This window comes from Ylistrum balloti, unplaced genomic scaffold, assembly GCF_031769215.1.
Source record: "Ylistrum balloti isolate Yb309-2 unplaced genomic scaffold, AGI_CSIRO_Ybal_v1 Utg370360, whole genome shotgun sequence".
Classification (NCBI taxonomy): domain Eukaryota; kingdom Metazoa; phylum Mollusca; class Bivalvia; order Pectinida; family Pectinidae; genus Ylistrum; species Ylistrum balloti.
Genome location: NW_026782255.1, coordinates 783,744 through 804,634, shown reverse-complemented (window position 1 = coordinate 804,634; position 20,891 = coordinate 783,744). Strand labels below are relative to the sequence as shown.

The 20,891-nt window shown below is 33.8% G+C and overlaps 1 protein-coding gene across 1 annotated transcript in view; it reads left to right on the top strand.

The window, feature by feature from the left end:
- Nucleotides 1-20,891, top strand: part of LOC132553863 (myosin-2 heavy chain-like) — a 64,959-nt gene that overhangs the window by 16,207 nt on the left and 27,861 nt on the right. The window contains exons 5-14 of the mRNA XM_060218145.1: nucleotides 1,563-1,629; nucleotides 2,853-2,867; nucleotides 5,523-5,695; nucleotides 6,076-6,195; nucleotides 6,729-6,842; nucleotides 10,698-11,090; nucleotides 11,934-11,942; nucleotides 15,212-15,325; nucleotides 17,103-17,140; nucleotides 19,550-20,021. Of these exons, the coding sequence (XP_060074128.1) occupies nucleotides 1,563-1,629; nucleotides 2,853-2,867; nucleotides 5,523-5,695; nucleotides 6,076-6,195; nucleotides 6,729-6,842; nucleotides 10,698-11,090; nucleotides 11,934-11,942; nucleotides 15,212-15,325; nucleotides 17,103-17,140; nucleotides 19,550-20,021 (1,515 nt within the window). The remainder of the gene's footprint in view (nucleotides 1-1,562; nucleotides 1,630-2,852; nucleotides 2,868-5,522; nucleotides 5,696-6,075; nucleotides 6,196-6,728; nucleotides 6,843-10,697; nucleotides 11,091-11,933; nucleotides 11,943-15,211; nucleotides 15,326-17,102; nucleotides 17,141-19,549; nucleotides 20,022-20,891) is intronic.

The following is a 20,891-nucleotide window of genomic DNA, read 5'->3' as shown; positions in this document are numbered from 1 at the left end:
CCAATTGCTGTGGTGTTGCAATAAGCCCACCTCCTGCTTTGAGTCGGGGGTAATAAATTGGCCCCTTGGATTAGTACAGGATAATTAAGGTACCATATTATAGATGTCACGATGTTCAGAACCATGAACATTTTTCACAACATTTTAACATTGGTTTCAGCTACATATCAGAGTAAACTCTGTATTACATCAAATTCATGATATTTGCCTTTATTGATAAGTCAGTTTGTTGATAAACAAAATTTTACCCATTAATTTAAAAAAGCCTTTTCCTGAAAGCCAATTTTTATCGAAGAATGTAAATGATACCAAAGTCCCTTTTGTTTAATTTTTGAGAAGAAAATATTGGAATGCACTGGTTTGTTAAGCCAAATATCATCTTTTGTGTAGATGCATGCATATTGCAACCTTGTGTACTTTTGGTATCTTGACGTGACAAAATGGATTCTTATAATGGGCCATTGTAGGTGAACAAAGCATATTGTTACAAAATATTTTTTGTTGATATTTGTAACTGTAGAACTGCTAGCTTATGTGCCTACTTAATGCTTTAAGTTTGTTTACATATAGCAGAATCTATGTGGTTTCTGGTATCGTAATATTTTTTCAGCTTTTCTATCATGTACATGATTTTTATGGCTGTACCAGCAGGATCACAATAGTCTGTAGCAAAATTTTAGGAAATACCCGATCAATATAACGCAGTAGATGGACAGCATGAAATGTAGCTGGATTTACAACACAAGTAGGACACAGCTGAACAGAACTATACAGACAGATTTTAGGTGTTTTACAATTAATACAACATATAATTGTATCTGTGGTGTTGTATCTGTGGTGTTGTATCTGTGGTGTTGTATCTGTGGCGTTGTATCTGTGACGTTGTATCTGTGACGTTGTATCTGTGGTGTTGTATCTGTGGTGTTGTATCTGTGGTGTTGTATCTGTGACATTGTATATGTGATGTTGTATATGTGTATCTGTGGTGTTGTATCTGTGGTGTTGTATCTGTGACAGTGTATCTGTGACATTGTATGTGTGATGTTGTATATGTGACAGTGTATCTGTGACATTGTATGTGTGATGTTGTATATGTGAGAGTGTATCTGTGACATTGTATGTGTGATGTTGTTTATGTGACAGTGTATCTGTGACATTGTATGTGTGATGTTGTATATGTGACAGTGTATCTGTGACATTGTATGTGTGATGTTGTATATGTGACAGTGTATCTGTGACATTGTATGTGTGATGTTGTATATGTGACAGTGTATCTGTGACATTGTATGTGTGATGTTGTATATGTGACAGTGTATCTGTGACATTGTATGTGTGATGTTGTATATGTGACAGTGTATCTGTGACATTGTATGTGTGATGTTGTATATGTGACAGTGTATCTGTGACATTGTATGTGTGATGTTGTATATGTGACAGTGTATCGGTGACATTGTATGTGTGATGTGGTATATTTGACATAGTATAATTTTGTACTTGATCTACAGACAAAATTGAAATTTTCAATTAAAAATGTAAACTAATCCTTTTTCCTTTCCTTTCAGTTGGTTGAAACTGAGAAAGAAAACACAGGGCTGAAGGATGAATTACACCAGATGAAGTCAGACTCAGGTACAGACTGGTATTAATAGATAATCGCCTTTGCTAGAATAGATTCTTATCATACTGAAATGTCAACAGCTTCAGCGAAAACAGAATTTATTGATTTGCCGAAGTGACACCAAAATAAAGTTTTAAGTGCATTTTGAAAACTAAATTTTACTGCTAAATCCAGACATTTGATTATTAAAATCTGACACTAAGAAGGTTTCTATGACAACAGATGCATTATCCTAACCATTCAGAATCTATTTAAATACAAAGATAGAATCTGTAACTTCATTTCAATATGATCTGATGTTGACAAATTTCTTACATTTTGGATAAAAAGTCAGCAATTTCAGTTTGCTTCGTAATGCTGATAAGGTATGGTAGTATAATACTAGAGTTAAAAGGACTTTTGTGACAGTTTTTATATCTTTGGTTTACCAAATAACTTGTTCCCTTTAATACACAATGTATTACGATGAGGTGCTGTTCTGGGTCCAGATTTTTACCACTCCAGTAAATATTTCGTATTGATGTCAAACAATGTCTTTACATACATTCTGATATTTTCAAACAATTCTTGTCTATTGTAACATTGCTTAGTAATCTCGGCCACAATAACATTAACTACAGGCCAATACAATAGTCCTTAGTAATTAGACACAGGTAAAACTCAGGTGTGAAGTGTGCCGGCCGGCAGGTCAGATCTAACCCCATAGCCACTTAAATCTCTAAATGGACAGGTTGTGTCATGTCCAGAACTTAAATGACCGTGGCTCAGGACTTCTCTACATTTATAAAGGGACCTTGTTAAATTACCTAGTCTAAAACACTCAAAACTGTGGATAAATATGAACATTAATATTTCTTTATATCCAAAGGTTGGCTAAAATTTGTCCAAAAAAAGCTTTTGAAAACTCCTGTTGCAGCAAGTTTGTGTGGGTTTTTTTTTTTGACATAATTATATGAGAAAACAGTTATTTCCTATCTTCCTATGTAAAATCCTAAATATTTGACTCAAGTCACAGGTAGATGGCCTTGTGTTTATTGCACTCTGGCCTCGTGCAGTATAACACATGGTCAACTCTCAACACCTTGGGTCAAATGTCTTTGACTATTGCTTATGAAGGCATGGAACGTTTGTCTGCATGATATCGCTTCAAATATATTATCATTTTCTCATCATCTGTACCTTAAAGTTTAGTTAAAATAATATTTTGTAATCAAGCGAAATTTTTTTATTTTAGTGGAATACTTTTCAGGTGATTGGTTTTAGAAATAAAAGTTTGAATTGATTTCCGTTCCAATGCATGTTTAATACTTCATAAATTGATATAACCCTCACAGTTTGCACCAAACTCTGCCGTGAAATACTTCACTCTTCACAAAGTGTGTGATTATCAGAATTACTGAATTTGATCCCCAAAACGTATTTTGTATTGAACGTGGACCTCAACCTGTACTTTGATGATTAACAATCTCAGATTTTTAAATCTTCAGACATCGATGTTTATCTTTTTAACATTTATTTTCTTTAAACTGGTGACATCTGAATAGAAAATGTAAATGAAAATGTGTTTTTCGTCTTCCAAATTATGAAAGCACATCCTGTTCTCTGCTGCCAATATTCAATCTATTGTCATGAATCATTAAGCGGTATTATTTTCATAGGTCTTTCTGTTTGTTTTCTTTTTTTTTCTTTTCGAACCCTGAAAATATATGATATACAATAAAGCAAAATTGAATTACCTGTAGGCGTAGTGTTATAGGTGTGTCATGCTTTTGGAGTACCATGTGTGCATTTTACCTGTGCTGACGAGATCAATATGTACAAGCAGGGTAACGTAACGGTTCTTCAGAAATATTGATTGCATTTTGATAAAAGGTTTCAGAAGTGTCCAATTGTGAAGATTTTTCTATTCAGGTTTAAGTCTGAACCTGAATTTTCTCTTTAAGCTGAGCTTTGTGGTATTTCATACAAACCGTAGTTAACCTAATGCTGAAGCATGCTCTTTTCCTTCAGACCACCTACTATATACCAGGTGTAAACATTCTTGTTTATTATATACATGTACATATTATTAAATAGATGGAATGCTCACAGCTCACAAATAACCCGCCTCCCTAGTTTGGTCAATCTTTTAAGCTGGGGGTATGTATCTTCTCTAGAAATATTATAAAGCAGAGGGATTGTCGTTAAGTCTTTCAGCAATAATTTAAGACATTTATACTTATCATTGACGGAACTCTGCATTCCAAATAACTCTACACACTCTACCAAACAAACACTTATCATACAGAAAAAAGTGTTTCCTAGCTCTAAATCATTTGTAAAGTTAAGCTTCCGGATGGAAGCACTTGTCAGGGGTCTTACTTTAAGAGGAAAGTGTACCTTACGAGATGGTCTGACAGGTTACCTCACACCTCATCAGGTCCACATGGGGAATCAGACCCCGGATGTCAAGGTGAAATGCGAGTGTGTTACCACTGCACTGCCCAACCGCTTTTCCTGTTTAACTTACAATTTCATTTGAACAGAGGTCTGTGCTGTCACATTCCGAGGTCATTCGCCAAGTAGTTATCTAAATATCAACTATGTGTGAAAGTTGTAGCAGCTTCTCAGGTGGTACAGCAAATATTTGACTTTTTTAGTTTATCCCATTCAAGTGTTCACATATGTACATATCGTCAACTGGATTTGACCTCCTAGTGCGGCAGGTTGGGAAATGTAAATATTGATATTTCATAGTTTGGATAAGTTTTGTATTGAGTTACATGTACTTGGTGGTAAAGGGATTTGTGGTGTAGAGTATTATTGATTAAAGTTGATTAAATATCGATCTTAGCTATATCATGGTCTTATTTACATAGTTTAATTTGAAGACAGTATCAAAGTTTGGGAATGTAAGACTGCCTTATGAAGCATCACAGCCCATTCTAGTATATTCCCTCCTCTTCAGAATGAACATATGACCATATCTGTCCAGATATAGCCTGTACATGGTATGAAGCCCCCTTACATGTATTGCTGTGCAATAAAGTTTAAATAAATGAAATTTTCATCAGCCTGTAATAAGTCTTGACCCCCGACTGCAAGTAAGAATTTGGATATTGCCCTCAAGCCCCACTGGCTTATTGTCTTGTGATAAGCTCCCCTGACTGCGAGTAAGAATTTGATGTTTCCCCCACCTCCTCTGACTTATTGTCCTGTAATAAGCCCACATCTGGCTTTGAGTCAGAAATTGTATGTTGCCCCCAACTTCCCAACTAGGCCACCTGTTTTGGCTTATTGTGCAGTAATAAGCCCACCCCTGACTGTGAGTCAGAATTTGTGCCATGACTTATTGCAGGGTGAAAGAATTACTATCTTACTAGTTGCATCAATTACAGTTGGACAAGTTGGTTTGGTTATTCAAAGTTTCCATTTTTTTTAGTATACAACCAATAAATTGTGCACCCTCGTATTTTCAATACTTTAACTATAATTGTCAGTGTTAGATCTGTTAAATGCTTTGTTTAAAATTTGAATCTGTCGATTCATTTAATTTCTGGAACACATCTCTTGAAAAGATGGTGTGAATTTTTCAATAACGTTTGCTGCAAGAGGAAAAATCTTCTGCAAAATTTGACACATTAACAGTATTTCTGTAGACAAAATTATCTACTTCACGGTTGCATTAGAAATTATTTTTTTTACTTCATGTAACAGATGTGAAACCTTATTAGATATTAAGTTGAAATAGAAAATATTACATTATTTACACCAAGTCTACCTGAAGATCTTAACTTTTAGGAAAAGTGATTGATTAATAATACAAAATGAGCTATTAGTTTTAATGGAGGTTCCTTATTGAAACAGTGCATTTTGATATTGTGTTGAATCAGAGATCAATTTTCTGTCGCATTTTTGGTTCTAGATTCACGAGCATCGACTCCTCGAGTGGGGCGTCCTCCAAGTCCAGCTCGCATGCCTAATGATGTGGCTCTGCGGAACATCATTCAAGAAAAAACCAAGCTAGAAGGAGAACTCCTGACTCTGAAATCTCAAATCAGGACCTTGGAAACTGCCAGTGAAGAAATGACTCAGAAAGTGAGTCAAAATTAGATGATTTTTGTAACGCAAAAACACAATTTGGTGAAAGTGGCAAATAATTTTGTTTCATTCAAATTTTTAATAAATTGACAATTTTTACTTGGCTTGGTTTGGACTTGCTGGCTCCACAGGGGCTCCTGGAATAGTTTATCAGCTCCATGTTATCGTTTGATTTGAAAGACATAAACATTTTGACCTAATTAAACTCTTGAAGGAAATTGTCCGCGAAACAGAATCCTGGAAGTTTACATCTTATAAGCTAGGTACAGATTCATGTAATGACTTAAAATATCATAAGGCATGATATAAGGTTTAGCTTCTTTATCACTGATAAAGCAATTTCCATTTATTTATTACTTTATCTTTGTCATAAATAGTTGAAGAGTGTTGAAGAGGAGCTGGCGAAAACCCAAAGCCTTTATCAACAGCTACAGATGAAAAACAGAAGTCTGAAAAGTGAGATTGAGGAAGCAGAACAACAACTTGATGAAGCTGAGGTAGGTAATGGTGGATTCGAATAATGGGAGATGTTAAAGACCTTTTTGACAGCTAAGATCATGTGATATGGTTTCTGAAGGAGTTAATTCAGTCATCTATGAGTTCTAATTGGCTACGAGGTGACTAATTGGGAGCATTTAAACACTTTTCTGCAGTTGTAATCGCTGAGTGTGTGTTAGTTCTAATTTTGGTAAACTTTGATCAGATCTTTAGAAATAAAGATAAATCTGTCATTTCAGAAGAGGGCCTTTTGATTTTTAAAAGATTAAATCTACACACGTTGGCGATGTAATCTTTAAAATTGTCATGTCCGACATTTTTAAAAGATCTGTCCTTCAATTTCTTATGTAATTTAAATCAAGGGGGATTCAGTTGAAATAGATTTGTTTCTTTATGGGAAGTTAACATGCTTTTATTATGGAAAAGACTATAAACCAAATTTGAGTGGTTTTGTAAGATCAGCAATTTTTTTTTACAGATTTATTTTGATGTATGAAATGAAATCTTGATGGGGACATTTTTTTTTTTCCAGGGTAATATCGATGAGATAACAGCGGAGAGGGAAAAAATGAGGGAGAGTCTGAACTCCACGGAAAATGAGATGAAAACTCTCCGAGCGGAGCTCCAGGCATCTGGCAGTTTAAAGGTGGTTTTCTCTGATTGGTATAGTCTTCGAAAAATTGTGATGTTGTTTATTATTGTACATGTAGATAAACTTGGTGTTATTTCTGATCAGTATATTGGTGCTGAACATGATATCATTTTCAATCTACAGATGTTTTGATTTCAATAGTTTAAGTTCAGATGATATCAAACTATACTTTTGCTTACATGCCAGAAAGGCAAGAGAATTTGATAATGCGATGTCATTAATCAGTTTGACATCAATATTTTCCTTGCAACACATTCGCAATAATCATTACTTTCAAGTATTACTGCCAGGTAACTAGCATGCAGGTTTAATACTTCAAAGGAATGACCTTGACCCACTTTTAAACGATTTAGTTAACAAGTTAACAGTACAGGAACAATGGGCCTCTTGTTGTTATATTTGTTTACTCTGATGGAGTAAATTTGATAATCTTGTGGGTAGTCGGGTTACCTTTGCTTTGAGTGATATTACGCGATAGTGATGAACGAGGGGAACACACTGACTGGTGTCATTATTGTACACACTTTTGTATTTGGTAATGTTTTCTTGTGTCGTCCTCATTTATCATAGACGTTTTCCTGTTGTAACTTTTCAACCGAGCATGACACATCATTGATTGAAGTTGTATTAGAAATACCAGGCCATGTTTGTAGTGATGATATTTTTGCACCCTTCAACTGAGAAATTTATGAAGAGGCAAAATGATAACATGATATCTGAACAAGCAATGACCTGTAGAATTTCTTACCCTCTATAAGTCTAGAGTAGATTGAATTACGTCATCACACGGTTCATTATGTTATTTTATCATTGGTAGCGTGCCGTTATAAGGCAAGTGATTTTTTGTCCAGACGTAGGCGCACCTGTTATGTTTTTACTTGTCTGTTTGTTACGACGTTTATATCCACATTATTACATGGGACAAATTTTTTTGACTAATGTCTCATTATACAATTCGTAATGATGAGCTACTGTTTGAGAAAATGCTTAATGAAAGGACTCCAACAACTAAACCAGTCAGTAAAATGTGTTTCATTTCAAAAATAGTGCCATTTTAGTTCTTAGTTCTTTCTAAGTGTTTTGGATTTTAAATCATACTTTCATATGTAATAAAAAGTACATTTGTTAGATGTGAATTGAAATAAAAAATATCAAAAGGTTTAAAGAATTAGAAATTTAAATGCGATCGATATATGTTTGAAAGAGTTGCTTTATAGCTTCAATTTAACTTGTCTTACTGATGTCATCTGATACACCGTTATTCGTGTAAATTGTTTGAAATCGTAAGATTATTGATACGGTCGGAACTTTTTACTTTATCGTAGAGATAATTTAAATCATGTGAATCCTGAAATAAAATCTTCTCACATATTAAATACACACCACTGATAACATATTCTACAACATAATGATGATATATATACATATTCATTTAATTTGACTTGGCACTTTTACAAGTGTGTAATTGTACATCAGGTATGTGATTTAAGATTCTAATGGTTGGACGACAAGATGATTTACTATTCAACATAAATTCCTGAAACTTAATTCCTATCATTTGATTTAAATTTAAAAGTATTAAAGTTGGAGAACATTTTTTTTTCAAATGACGAGTACTTAGTGAAGATAAAAATAGGAGAAAATTTAATTGAACAATCAACTTAAGGATGAAATATTTGATAATGTATCATAATTCAGTTAGACAGAAGATTAAATTTTCTGTTACTATATAGGAGGGATAAGGTAGCATAACATTCCTGTTTCATTGGCCTCCTTTTTACAAACTTAACCTCCCCCATCCCCTCCCTTCTTACACCTCTCCTTGACCTCCCCCTTCGTAAGCCAACCTCCTCCACCAACCACCTCCCTCACCATCAACTCTCACTCCCATTCCATCCCCAACCCCACTAAAAATAACAAACACAAGGAGAAAAAAAACCCAGAAAAACAACCAAACAAAAAATACTGGATTTTAGTAAAATAAAATGAAATAAATATATAGGTAAAGAAAATTTAAAATAAAAACTGTATTTGTACAAAGATACACTGTATTTGTATGACATGAGATACACTGTATTTGTATGACATGAGATACACTGTATTTGTATGACATGAGATACACTGTATTTGTATGACATGAGATACACTGTATTTGTATGACTTTTTTTGTATGAACTCCTTTTGTTTTTTTCATTACCTTGTAATGTACATTATATATACATAAAAGTGCTGTCATCTCTTAAAAATACAAATTATCTGATGTATTTCAAAAATCAGCTTTACAACCAGAAGGGAAAAACAATCTTTTAATAACAGTTTTTTATTTTCATTATTTTTATTTGTTAGCTGTTACATTGTAAATACCTGGGTATGTATTTCAGTGCTCAGTAGTAAATCTTCAGTAACAATGGAGATCTTATGTATTTTAAAATACAAATTATCTGATGTAGCTTTACAACCAGAAGGGAAAAACAATCTTTTAATAACAGTTTTTTATTTTCATTATTTTTATTTGTTAGCTGTTTTCTGTTGGTAAAGGCTCCGTTTAAATTCTGTAGTTAGTGTTGTGAAAAACTGAAAAGAAATTCAAAGTACTGGGGTTAACCACAGATTAAAGTATTAAAATGTGACCTTTAATTATTCTGTGACATATTGTAGTATGGATTACTATGTAAGTCGTAAATATCGGTGCTATATTAGCGGTGTGCTCGGGATCAGTTTTATTGCTGTAATAGATCATACTAAATTAACTTTCCAGGCTTTGTGCCGGTTCTATATCACACTTCTGATCAAGGCCCCGAAACACTGATCATGATTAAAGTTTTTAAAGTTTAAGTCAAAATTTAGAAAACATTTTATTTTAATTTTTACATGAAGTTTATATAATTTATATCTTATACACACATATTGTAAATATGAAGAATTATGGTGACATTTGTGTGGTTTTCATGTTTTTTTATTTTGTCTTGTTTTGATGTCTACAGGAAAGTTCTCAGACAATACCCAGACGAAACTCAAACCTTTATAAAATATAATTACAGTACATGTACTTTCTTATTGAATTCATGCTTTGTATTGCAATTTAGGTCAGCAGGTCAAAGGTTAAGGCTGCTCTAAATACCAGTTGATAACTTGATTGAATTGTGACCCTCTTCATACTTCCTATTTCATATTCATTAAAATGACTTCCTTTGGATTTGTTTTTCAGTTCTAAAGAATAAAGGTCAAAATGTTTAGTACTAAGGTTAAAGGTCAAGATGGCTAGTACTGAGGTTAAATGTCAAGATGACTAGTACTAAGGTTAAAGGTCAACATGTCTAGCACTAAGGTTAAAGTTCAAGATGGCTAGTACTAAGGTTAAATGTCAAGATGACTAGTACTAAGGTTAAAGGTCAACATGTCTAGCACTAAGGTTAAAGTTCAAGATGGCTAGTACTGAGGTTAAATGTCAAGATGACTAGTACTAAGGTTAAAGGTCAAGATGGCTAGTACTGAGGTTAAATGTCAAGATGTCTAGTACTAAGGTTAAAGGTCAACATGTCTAGCACTAAGGTTAAAGGTCAAGATGGCTAGTATTAAATGAAGAAGATTGGTTTCATAAGGGAAAAAAAATCTGTAGGAATGGTTAAACTTAATTTAAATTGAAAATTTCCGTTCCTTATAGTTTGTTGGCCACACACACCATTACTTCAGTCAAATCCTTGTTTTATTGTTAGCGAAATCTTGAGACTTACACCTAAGATACACTGTTTCACTGTCCTAAGGCCAAAATATGGATAAAGAAATGTTTAACAGAGAATTCATTCAAGTAATCAAATAGATCATTATCTTTTTTTAATGTTATTTCAGGAAATTGTGGACATTTTGTCGTCAGAGAAAAATCAACTAACAGAAGAACTTGGTACATTGAAAAAAGAATTTGACGAAGTTTGTGTGGAGAAGGAAGAGTTATTTGAAGAGAAGTTGATGATGAGTAAGAGTGAAATAGAACTCACCAATCAGTTACATACACTGAAATTCGAACTAGGGAAAACTGCTGATCAAAGTGAATTTCAAAAACAATCTGAAGAACTTTCACGGACATTAGGATTATTAGATAGTGCAACGACAGAATTAGAAAGTTTGAAAAGTAACACGGAAGTTCTTACAAAGGAAAACAAAGATTTACTTAATCGACTGGAGATGACGTATAAGGAACTAGAGAATCTCAAACGTGAAGGACAGGAAGTAGCGAAACAAGATGTAAGTATTATGGGTAATCGTTATCATGCTAATGGATCGTGTTAATGGTGGTTTAGGAAATTTAGTTCTTACTTCGAGATATTTCTTTCTTTTTTTTTTTTTCATTTTTTTTTGTTTGTTTGTTTGTTTTTTTTTTTTTTTAAATATTTTCTCATTTAATTGGGAGCCTAAAAATTCTTTGTATTTTTGACAGATGTTTTGTATTCTAATGATCTTGTTTGTTTATTCATAATTTCAACCATGCTTCTAGATTCAAAATATTAAAAAAAAGAAATTGATCTAGCGAATGTTTACAACACATCATGAATTCAAGACATTCAAAATGTTTTCTAGATCCAGGACAAGAGGTACTCATTTAACAGTATACTTTAAATTTAAATTGTATTTCTAATATGCAAATCCCACAGGAGAAAATGCATAATCAAAAATTTAAAAAATCAAATTTTACATGCAGTTTGGTGCATTATAATGTGCACATGCAAATTATATATTATATGGTGTATATTCTAACTTGATATCATATAGTCTTACTGTAAATTGGTTTACAATATTCTTTATATATGTGTATTCATGTCTATTTAATGATGAGAAACTCATTTCATGTAAATGCAGTCTGGCCTTGTTCACCTATAATGAAATCAATACATACAATCAGAGACATATTTTGGCTGAAGGGAGATAACTCTAAGCAGTTTGTAATGTGTGCAAAAGTTTGGCCTCAATTTATTAATGTATTAGAAGTTTGAATAATTTGACGTAACATGTAAATTTCTTTCACATACCAGTGTGTAACTTATAGTCCAAATCTTTGTATGTTTTTTTCCCTTGATCTTCTGTTTTCAGCCTAATGTTGTAAGTTGTGATGATATTTTTGATATAAAACCTTAAATAAAACAACCCTTTCAATAGTCCTTGACTAACGCTTCATACAGTTACATACTGCTAACTTTTCTGTTTCATCATGATCATTTTCATTATAAACCCAAGGAACTATTTCTCAGAAAAATAATTTGGTATCTTTATACTACCTCTTATTTACAATATCATATTAAAAAAAAAAAAAAATTTTTCAGTTGTATATTTTTTACCTATTTTTTTCACTTCATTTGACTTTAAAAAATCAATTTTAAAAATCTTAAGGAATCTGAAAAGTAAATATGGAGAGATTTTTTTTTTTCGATCTGAAGAAATGTAACTTTAAATGAGATGCTTAAATTAAACACATTAAAAGGAATATTGAAAGGGTCAGTAATTGTCCATATAAAATCTATCCTGAGCTAGACTAGCTAATTATAATATTCTTTAAAAACAATTTCAAACTGTATGTAATGCTGATTATAACCTTCTAATGCTTTTTACCCTTCAGTGACTCATATTTAACTTAAATGATGAAGAAATTCATATCTAATGCTATTTATATGAATATATTTTTCTAAAATCATATGCTTTTTAAAAAAAACATTTATTCTATAAATAGTATCACAATCATAAAAGTTATAATTTCTCTATAGCCATTTCCACTAAATACATTGTATCCAACATGAAAAAAATTATATTATTTTCAAAAATAATAAATTTCTGTTTGATATAAGCATTAATTCTACGAAAATCTATACTTTACTACAAATCTGAGATATAAATGTAGAATAGAAATTAATATGTTAATTATCAACTTTCAACTGAATATACACTACACAACATATGTATATACCTCTTTAAATAATATTCTCTATAAAAAAAAAACAAACTTTTCTATTCACTCTTTATTTTTATTTATATACTAGAATCCTGTCAAACTGAGAATGGTTAGATACTGCATGTACCCGGTAACCCTAAAAAAGATATTACAAAGTTGAATCATAGAATATTTTGATACAAAACATTCTCTATAGTAAAAAAGTCAGATATTGCCTATATAGAACTTAGAGACTTGAAGTATTTAAAATGCACCAAATTCATTTACATGATTTCATAATTTAAATGTTTCAAAATTCCCTCCATATGTGTCTTGACAACATTTTTGTGTAATACTGCATTTGATCACATAAGTCACCAGTTACCTACTGAAGTCACCATACTGTAACAGTTTAACATAGGTTTCATTCCCTGGAGTATTCTACATCGGCTTAGCCATTCAGAGATTGATTGAGGCGTCGTAATATGATCCATGACATTAATTGAATTGAAATTTGCATAACAAAATGACTGCGCGTTTTGATTTTTCTTTCACATTTGGATTTTGAAACCTGATAGAATTGACTTCTTGATTTATGTGAAAAAAATGTCTTTAATTTTATTTTATATGAGATTTTATGAGACTCATCTTGAAGTTTGAATTTTTTTCTCTCAAAGGCGAGCAAAAATAAAAACTTCTTTGATTCGCTGCATAAAATCTCGTATGAAATGAAAACTTATTCAAAGTCCAATATGTATGTACTTGCATGTGTCCTTTATCCAATGTGTGATCAGTTTATGAATCTCCAACCAGATAATTTGTGTTTTTAAATGACATTTTGATGTGATCCTTTGATTTTCAGTGTATGCCTTATCATGTTTAATAATCTCCACACCTTGATGTAATGGTCCAGGATTGGTTACCTCCCTTTGATATATATTACTTTGGATATTTAGAAAATAGTTAAACTACAAGTTAAATTACAAGATACTGAAAAGATAGTGAATACAGTTTGTCATTACAGGAACTTCAGACATAATTTATAACCTGTATTTATTTGATGGTTAAATTACAGCAAGGGATTTGAATTTGATTTAGAAGATGATGTACAGAAGATTAAAAAATATATAAAAGTAGATATTAATTTTTATAACTTAAAAAGAATTTTTTCATACACAGTTTATGATACTGTATTTCTTATTGCGAATCTTGTGTATGAAATTACTTATTTTATCAGAAATGTACATATATATATATATATATATATTTATTTATAATTTACTAATCATGTAAATTGACTTATATAATATTGCTTTATTTTTAATGATCAGTTAAAGAAATAATTGTTAAAAATCCTGGTTAGAAAGACATTGCACTTCAACTGATAGATAATTGATTCTTAAATTATCTTCAAAAATTATTGAAACATTTCAAAAATGAAAATTGTTTACAAACTTTTGTTTGATTTTGTTATCCTACTTTGTATAAGGACAAACGACTATTGTACAGAAATATACAGACACTGCACAGGATGAGATTTACACCAAAAGTCAGCTGTACTTGTTATCTTTAACTAGGTAAAACATTACATTATCAGGAATATGATAATAACAGGATATTTTTATTATCATGAATAATTGACAATATAAGATATAATAAGACATCCTGATCTTAAAAAAAATGCATAAAGTATGGAAATTTAGAGATATTTTTATGTGTGGTATGAAACAATGTTTTACGGATATGGTACATATTTATATACATATATATATAATGTTAACTCCAATAATTATTTCTTTTGAAATTAAAGTTTAAATTACAACAAATTTTAATTCATTTCAAGTCAAAATTAAAATTAAAATTTGTTTATGATATTAAATCTAATATTTATTTTCATTAGAATTAAAATTTCATTTAAATTTGATTAAAATTTAATTCATTTCAAGTCAAAATTTAAATTACAATTTGTTTATGATATTAAATCTAACATTTATTTTCATTAAAATTAAAATTTTATTTAAATTTGGTTAGAATTTAATTCAATTTAAATCAAAATTAAAAGTACAATTTGTATATTATGATTAATTTAATAATTATTTCTGTTAAACTCAAAACTGAAATTTGATTAAAATTTGATCAAAATTTAATTTAATTTAGATCAAAATTGAAATTACGATATATATATGATGTTAAATTTAATAATTATTTCTATTTGAATTAAAATTCTTCATTATGTTTTTGAGAAAATATATTTTTCAATAAATAGATATTGTATTTGGTGAAGTGTTTGTTTGGTCCACTGTAAGAACCGTTGAAGCTAACCAGGTATCAAACAATTCTTTCTTTAACTCATGTGTTTACGATTGCAGTGTATTCTTGTTTAATGATAGAGAAAAATGGCTGAACATTTGAATTCAATCTAGGATTACTTTTGCCTTTTCATTAGATTATATTGGCTCATGTCAAGGACCAAAACCAAAAACTCTCTAAAGAAGTTAACTCGCTAAGTACTGATTTAGAGCACAGCAAGAAAGTGGAAGGGGATTTGAATCAGAAGCTGGTAAGACCCGAGACAATATTCTTTCAGACTTTCTCATTCCGTAGTGTTTATGCACATTTTATTCATTAGCGCTACACCTTGCACATTTGAAATTTATTTTCATACTCACTTAAGCACATTTTAATCGTCTAAATTTAAACTGTGTAAGAGTCTAATGGACTTATGTAAATAGGGAATTCACCACATCTCTCCACATATTTGGTATTAAGTACATTGAATGTCAATTTGTGTAGCCTGAAGTAAACTTCATGCAGTGAATTGAGTGATGCAAGATTGTACAGCACAGAAAATTTAATGAAATACACATCTCAGTCTGTAGATATCTGTCTGTAAATATGCATTTTGCATTTCAAATATCATTTTGAGGTCTCCGGGCATCTGATATTGTCACAATCATATCATACAATGTAAGATGTAAGCTAGATTCATCTTTCTAGTATTCATAAGTGTCTTAGTGTACCCCCCACCCCACCCTTCCCCAACTTCCATAAAAACAAATCCATTCTAACCAACATTATGATCAGTAGTAACATGTGCTGTGTATAAAGCATGATTTGCTTCATCTAACATAACCATATATGTTGCATGTTGTTTGTATACATTGTACATAATCCACACATACTCACCTATTCCTGTAGTGATCACCGTCAGTAGATGTAAATTAGGGTGAATGCCCCTAGCTGGGTAATGGTAAGATACTTGTTTCACCTACTGTAGATTACAAATTTCACCTACTGTCGATGACAAGTTTCACCTACTGTAGATGACAAGTTTCACCTACTGTAGATTACAAATTTCACCTACCGTAGATGACAAGTTTCACCAAGTTTCACCTTCTGTAGATGACAAGTTTCACCTACTGTAGATGACAAGTTTCACCTACTGTAGATTACAAATTTCACCTACCGTAGATGACAAGTTTCACCAAGTTTCACCTTCTGTAGATGACAAGTTTCACCTACTGTAGATGACAAGTTTCACCTACTGTAGATGACAAGTTTCACCTTCTGTAGATGACAAGTTTCACCTTCTGTAGATGACAAGTTTCACCTACTGTAGATGACAAGTTTCACCTTCTGTAGATGACAAGTTTCACCTTCTGTAGATGACAAGTTTCACCTACTGTAGATGACAAGTTTCACCTACTGTAGATGACAAGTTTCACCTTCTGTAGATGACAAGTTTCACCTACTGTAGATGACAAGTTTCACCTTCTGTAGATGACAAGTTTCACCTTCTGTAGATGACAAGTTTCACCTACTGTAGATGACAAGTTTCACCTTCTGTAGATGACATGGATAATGGGTAGATTCTCTGATCAGATCATTTCATTTTTTTTTTAAATAAACATGATTTTCATGAATATGAAAATGTTCAATGGAATTTAAGCAATGTATATAATTATAACTGATTTCCCCCCAGGAATGAAGTCACTCTTCGTGTTCTTCATGGATTTTTAAAAATATTCTAAAACTGCAGAATTTTATCTTTTACTGATGTACTGTTTGAAGCAGAAAATGATGTAAAATAAGAATCAGATAAAATTTTCCAGACTTCTATAGTCTAATGTCTAAGTGTTCATAATAACAGATCGGGAGTGACACTAGGCACCACTTGAATCACTTTGATGGTAATGCTTTGGTTTAAGGTAGCATAATCACTAAGTACGTTGTGGCCTTGTTTAACATTATATTAAGCCTTTCCAAGTTTTAGCTTTTTACACGATCGTCATGTCCTTTTTGAACTGATTTAAATTCTTATTTGTTTTTTATTACAGAATGATTTACAACACCAGCATGATGAAGCCAATGATAGGTATGTAGTTTATATAGTCCTGATTTCTAGTCATCAGACTGTCCCACTATCTAGTCACCAGTCATCAGACTGTCCCACTATCTAGTCACCAGTCATCAGACTGCCCCACTATCTAGTCATCAGACTGTCCCACTATCCAGTCACCAGTCATCAGACTGTCCCAGTATCCAGTCATCAGACTGTCCCACTATCTAGTCATCAGACTGTCCCACTATCTAGTCATCAGACTGTCCCACTATCTAGTCATCAGACTGTCCCACTATCCAGTCACCAGTCATCAGACTGTCCCACTATCCAGTCACCAGTCATCAGACTGTCCCACTATCCAGTCATCAGACTGTCCCACTGTCCAGTCACCAGGCATCAGACTGTCCCACTATCTAGTCATCAGACTGTCCCAATGTCCAATCACCAGTCATCAGACTGTCCCATTATCCAGACACCAGTCATCATACTGTCCCACTGTCTAGTCATCAGACTGTCCCACTATCCAGTCACCAGTCATCAGACTGTCCCACTATCTAGTCACCAGTCATCAGACTGTCCCACTATCCAGTCACCAGTCATCAGACTGCCCCACTATCTAGTCATCAGACTGTCCCACTATCCAGTCACCAGTCATCAGACTGTCCCACTATCCAGTAACCAGTCATCAGACTGTCCCAGTATCCAGTCATTAGACTGTCCCACTATCTAGTCATCAGACTGTCCCACTATCCAGTCACCAGTCATCAGACTGTCCCAATGTCTAGTCACCAGTCATCAGACTGTCCCACTGTCTAGTCACCAGTCATCAGACTGTCCCAATGTCCAGTCACCAGTCATCAGACTGTCCCACTATCTAGTCATCAGACTGTCCCAATGTCCAGTCACCAGGCATCAGACTGTCCCACTATCTAGTCATCAGACTGTCCCAATGTCCAATCACCAGTCATCAGACTGTCCCATTATCCAGACACCAGTCATCATACTGTCCCACTGTCTAGTCATCAGACTGTCCCACTATCCAGTCACCAGTCATCAGACTGTCCCACTATCTAGTCACCAGTCATCAGACTGTCCCACTATCTAGTCACCAGTCATCAGACTGCCCCACTATCTAGTCATCAGACTGTCCCACTATCCAGTCACCAGTCATCAGACTGTCCCACTATCCAGTAACCAGTCATCAGACTGTCCCAGTATCCAGTCATTAGACTGTCCCACTATCTAGTCATCAGACTGTCCCACTATCCAGTCACCAGTCATCAGACTGTCCCAATGTCTAGTCACCAGTCATCAGACTGTCCCAATGTCCAGTCACCAGTCATCAGACTGTCCCACTATCTAGTCATCAGACTGTCCCAATGTCCAGTCACCAGGCATCAGACTGTCCCACTATCTAGTCATCAGACTGTCCCAATGTCCAATCACCAGTCATCAGACTGTCCCATTATCCAGACACCAGTCATCATACTGTCCCACTGTCTAGTCATCAGACTGTCCCACTATCCAGTCACCAGTCATCAGACTGTCCCACTATCCAGTCACCAGTCATCAGACTGTCCCACTATCCAGTCAACAGTCATCAGACTGTCCCACTATCCAGTCACCAGTCATCAGACTGTCCCACTGTCCAGTCACCAGTCATCAGACTGTCCCACTATCCAGTCAACAGTCATCAGACTGTCCCACTATCCAGTCAACAGTCATCAGACTGTCCCACTATCCAGTCACCAGTCATCAGACTGTCCCAGTATCCAGTCACCAGTCATCAGACTGTCCCACTATCCAGTCACCAGTCATCAGACTGTCCCACTATCCAGTCACCAGTCATCAGACTGTCCCACTATCCAGTCACCAGTCATCAGACTGTCCCACTATCCAGTCACCAGTCATCAGACTGTCCCACTATCCAGTCAACAGTCATCAGACTGTCCCACTATCCAGTCACCAGTCATCAGACTGTCCCACTATCCAGTCACCAGTCATCAGACTGTCCCACTATCCAGTCAACAGTCATCAGACTGTCCCACTATCCAGTCATCAGACTGTCCCACTGTCCAGTCACCAGTCATCAGACTGTCCCACTATCTAGTCATCAGACGGTCCTACTATCTAGTCATCAGACTGTCCCACTGTCCAGTCACCAGTCATCAGACTGTCCCACTGTCCAGTCACCAGTCATCAGACTGTCCCACTATCCAGTCACGAGTCATCAGACTGTCCCACTATCCAGTCATCAGACTGTCCTACTGTCCAGTCGCCAGTCATCAGACTGTCCCACTATCCAGTCATCAGACTGTCCCACTATCATACCACCATTCAGTAGTTTAACAACCAAGTCATTCCTGATTGGTATCAGACTGAAATGATATTGTCTGTAAAATATTTGATCACAAAAAACTAAGAATTACTTCTCCTTTGAAGGTATAACAAAGAAGTAGAAGATTTGAAGTCAAAACTCCAGCTAACATTTGCTGAGCTTGGCAAATCAAAGACTCTACTAGAGGAACAATACGAACAGAATAGTGAACTACAGGATCAACTACAGGAACTGGAGCGCACTCTGAACGAAACCTGTCAGACCAAGAGTGCCATAGAGACAAAAGCCAATGAAGCAAACAATCTGGCACAGCAAATCAATGAACTGGAACATCAGTTGTTGGAGAAGGGTACATTCGAACAAATGTTTGAAGAAAAAAGGGACGAAATATCTTTATTAGAAAAAGAATTAGACGAACTGGAAGGGCTGAAGTTTGAATTGGAGGATACGCGAGAACAACTAGAGAAGGAACGTAACGTACGTCTAAAGTTAGAATCAACAATTCATGAGTTAGAGGAGGTTATTGAGGATCAGAAGATGGATAACGACAATTTACAGCAAAGTCTCAACGCCAAGGTAAGTCATCAGAAAGATTTATTACAAGTGAAAATTATAGATATTTTGCTGTTGCTTAAGGGACCAGATTTACTTAACCAGAATGCAAAAATATTTTTGATTGTGCATATGGTGAGATCCAAATCTGATTTGAATGTTGTTATGAGCCTATGAATGTGGGGGAGGGGTGCTTATAGAAATATGGGCTCTTAATGGGTTGAATATGGTAACAGGTGTAGAGATTCTACCAAACAATAATAAATACTGGGGTGGTTATTATGGGGAATGGTTAGTGTTGGGAATTAGTTGTAATTTCATGGTCAATCAGATTATCTGATCAACTGATACTCGAGTATATGAAGGACATACATCACCTTTTTTGCAATGATGATACATTAAGAAAAATTTAAACGTTAAAAAAGTTTAAAAAAGAAGAAAAAAAAGATATGTTTTGATAAGTGCTTAAGTGACAGTGTTAACTAATCTCATTCAACCAGATGCTTGATCACTTCGGAAGGTTTTTTGACAGGATCAGGTTCAAGGCTTTGTTTTTGCTAAATACAGGGAATATCACTTTTCATCTTACTGGTGATTGATCACGAAAATTCCTGATTCAAACCAGAATAACAGTTGTGTTTTGAAAATGTATAATGTAATTTATAACAGACTCAGGAAGTTGCAAGTTTGAAACATAAAAAATTAATTAATTAAAATGCATATGTGTATTAACAATGATTTTTTTTCGCTTGAATAATTCGTAACAGTTGTCTATCTTTAACATTTAAATTTGATGTAATGTTTTGAATGCCGGGCTTTCAGCCGTTTGTTTAACCTAAAATCAACCCTCATCTACCTTTTACATATGGAGTAAAACTTCAAATAAACCCATAT